At 42.0% G+C, this 3,300-nt stretch overlaps 1 protein-coding gene across 1 annotated transcript; it reads right to left on the bottom strand.

The window, feature by feature from the left end:
• Positions 1–2,269: 2,269 nt before the first annotated feature.
• Positions 2,270–3,300, bottom strand: LOC125186659 (transcription factor MYBC1-like). Its single transcript, XM_048083074.1, has one exon. It carries the CDS (start codon positions 3,141–3,143, stop codon positions 2,385–2,387), a length of 759 nt encoding a protein of 252 aa, XP_047939031.1. The 5' UTR covers positions 3,144–3,300; the 3' UTR covers positions 2,270–2,384.

Below are 3,300 nucleotides of genomic sequence, written 5' to 3'. Positions count from 1 at the left end.
GAGACGTCGAGTATCTTCATCAAAGTCTTTTGCGTTCCAACTTCCTTCCTTTACAATGAGACTGCTTCTAGTATGAATAGTTAGTAATTGTACCTTGGTAAATACAATTATAGTACCTCCTCCACTAGTTATGTTTCAACGAAAGTAGCATACCTCTGCATGAATAATATATCAGAGTTACTTTTAAATTATAGTCCAAATGTTGATATTATGGACCTTTTATCATGAATTTTGAATATTATGGAGTAAATACATAATTAGCCACCTGCATTGACTGGTGTGTTTTGAAAAAGATAAGCTTCCAATCTAAGGATATGCAGCCGAGAAATAGGCTGCAAAAAATCTAAAATGTTTCTTTAAATGGTGAGAAATCAACAAAAACTCTTCTAATCTGTCTAAAAATTGCAACTCAAGACTGTAAGAAACAATAAAACTGCATACTAATTAAATTTGTACTAATAATTTTCACGTGAACAAATGAACATGGGATTATATTTCAGGCTATAATTTAGGTAGTACTACTAGTTTATTATATATACATGCATGAAGCACAAGTTACGAAACCAGATCCTTATGTTCATTGTCAGAAACGAAGTGTGACAATATGTTAATTAGAAAATGCGACTGAAATCCAGATTTTCAACACATAGGTGGTTGTAAAATTGTGTAATTATTTGCATACAATTAAAAAGATTTGCAAAACGTGTGGTCGGAGTGGCGAACCAGGTTTGAAATTGCAATTTTAATTGGTGGATTAAATAAAATAAAAATAAGTGCGCAGCAGATGGGATGTGTTTGGTGAAGTAACTTGAGCCAATAATCATGCCGGTCGTATAAGCCGGCGCCACGCCTTTATAGTTTTTATTTAAACAAACATCTACTTACCTTTTCCACTGGATTTTACTTTGATATATCTGGATATTCAATCAATAAATTACTCACATTCCACGCTTTGTTACTTTATTTATTTACATTGGTAATTTTATAAGCAACGAGTCTCAATTTCATCACAATCTATGTGCTGCTTCATTAACTCAATCAACACATTCTCGTGCAACGTAAGTAGCCAACAAATCGGGATTTTGGATCTTGTACAATGTAGTACTTATTTCCTTATCACCAATACACATTATACCATACAATATGGCAATTTGAAGCTGGTGCTAGTTTATGCTAATACCACTACTCCAAATACTAGTACTTGAAAAGAGACGACGTAGCGTTGGAGACATTCCACGCTCGCCCTCCCTGTAGAAGAGCAGAGTTTACTCAAAGGAATGGATCGATTAGATCCATTGTATAGTTATCTATTTATCAAAACTATCACACATCTCATATTTCATTATCACCAAAGCGCTTATGTGATGGATCCCACATACCATCCACTTTATAAGAGGCAACATAGCATTGGAGACATTCCATGCTCGTCTCGTCGAGTTTACTCAAAGGCATGGATCGATTGGATCCATCACTGTCCTTGATAAAGTTATAGTTTTCGAAATACTATCATCTCTGTCAAAACTCCACATATTGTATTTCATTATCACCAATGCACTTATAGGTGAATGGATACCCAGATACACGAGCAGAGTTTGTTCAGAAGCATAGTGAAGAGAGTAATTAATATATGAAGTCTATCTTGAAGCAACTTACAAGCTGGATAATGAACAAAATAGTCATATCACATAATTCATCTTTTCTTTTAAATAGAAGAGGATTCATCTAAGAATCTTGCACAACAGCAAGCAAAATTTTACAGTCAAATAAGTTAGGGGATGCATTCTAACAAAAGCAGACTTATAAGCAAACTCATCATAAGCTAGAAGCGAAGCAACAAAGATTGGAGCAGAGGATTATCAACAATCAATGGCAGGATACATGTGGATGATGCAGTCCATGCTTTTCTACTACACATTATACGTGTTCAAAATCAGATACGAACCGTGATAAGACGAGAAAGATGAAGGCGAATCAGCACACAGATGAAGTGAAATAAACTAGCATGCCCTGTAAGAGTTATTGAGTTATACTGATTAATTAATCAAACTACACTAAACTAGTGTCTAATCAAGCATCACTAATCTTGCAAGATTTCATCAGAAAAAATCTTCCAACACCAAATGTAAGCAAGAAGCACCTTTTTATGATTTAGGGATTCAACTTTAGTAGTTCATCAAACTGAATTATTGACAAAATGGAACCTACATTATGCAATAAGTAATTAAGCAGACTAAATCAAGTGGGAAATCATTTTAAACAAAGCATGAAAGGCCTAAAAATGAACACCAAATAAATTAAAAATCAAAAGAGTGTAATTTAAAGCATTCAATCATCACAAGATTTTCACAAAGGGGAAAAAGAGAAGAAGAAGAATCCCAATCTCCTCAATCATCTCCAGTGGGAAACAAGGTGAGCACTTTCCGGGCGCTGGCCGGAGTAGACGACTCCAAATCCTCCACATAGGGCGGCGCCCCCACCCTCTGCATCTGCCTCATGTAAGGATCGAATTGGGCATTGGGAGGAGAGTTCCCAAAATGCCTAAACTGCTGGGGGTGCGGCGCCACGACGGCCATCTGGTGGTGGAAGGGGAGGTAGTGGTCTGCGGCGCGGGCGACGGGGTGGAGGAAGTGAGGGGGGACGGGGGAGCTGGCGAAGAGGTGGTCGGTGGCGGGGTCGCCGGCGCCGGCGGCGGAGGCGGAGCCGCCGGCGGAGATGGTCTGCATCCGCTTGAGGTAGAGGCGGTACTTCTGGAGGTGGCTGGCGACATTCTCGCGGGTGAGGCCGTCGACGCTCATGAGCTGCATAATCGTCTTGGGGACGGCGTTCTTGATGCCGAGGTGGGCGACGGCGTCCACGAAGCGCTTGTGGAGCTGAGGGGTCCAGACGAGGCGGGGGCGCTTGAGGGTGCGCGCGGGCTCGTCGGAGGCGGCGGGGGCGGCGGCGCTGACCTCCGGGGAGTCGAATTCGGCGGAGGAGTTGCGAGGGGGCGGAGGGGAGGGGGCGTGGTGGTGGTGGCGGGTCGGGATGTTGAAGGCCAGGGCGAGATCGGGGGTGATTAGGGATTGGGAGAGGGGCATCAGATCCTCCGGGGATGGGAGCTCCTCCTCCCATTTTGAGAACCAGTTTGAATCTTCTTCCCTCATTGCTTTTAATTACTATTCAATTGAAGCTAAAGCTTGAATCTTGGAGCTGGGAAATCTGCAGAATTGGGGGAAGAAGATCTTGGAAGTAGATAGAGAGAGAAAGAGAGAAATGTGTTCGTGGGTGAGGGAGGGGGGTGGGGAGGGGAGGGGTGATCGA

This window comes from Salvia hispanica, chromosome 5, assembly GCF_023119035.1.
Source record: "Salvia hispanica cultivar TCC Black 2014 chromosome 5, UniMelb_Shisp_WGS_1.0, whole genome shotgun sequence".
Taxonomy (NCBI): Eukaryota; Viridiplantae; Streptophyta; class Magnoliopsida; order Lamiales; family Lamiaceae; genus Salvia; species Salvia hispanica.
Note: the sequence above shows the minus strand (reverse complement) of the source record. Positions and strands in the feature narration are given on the sequence as shown.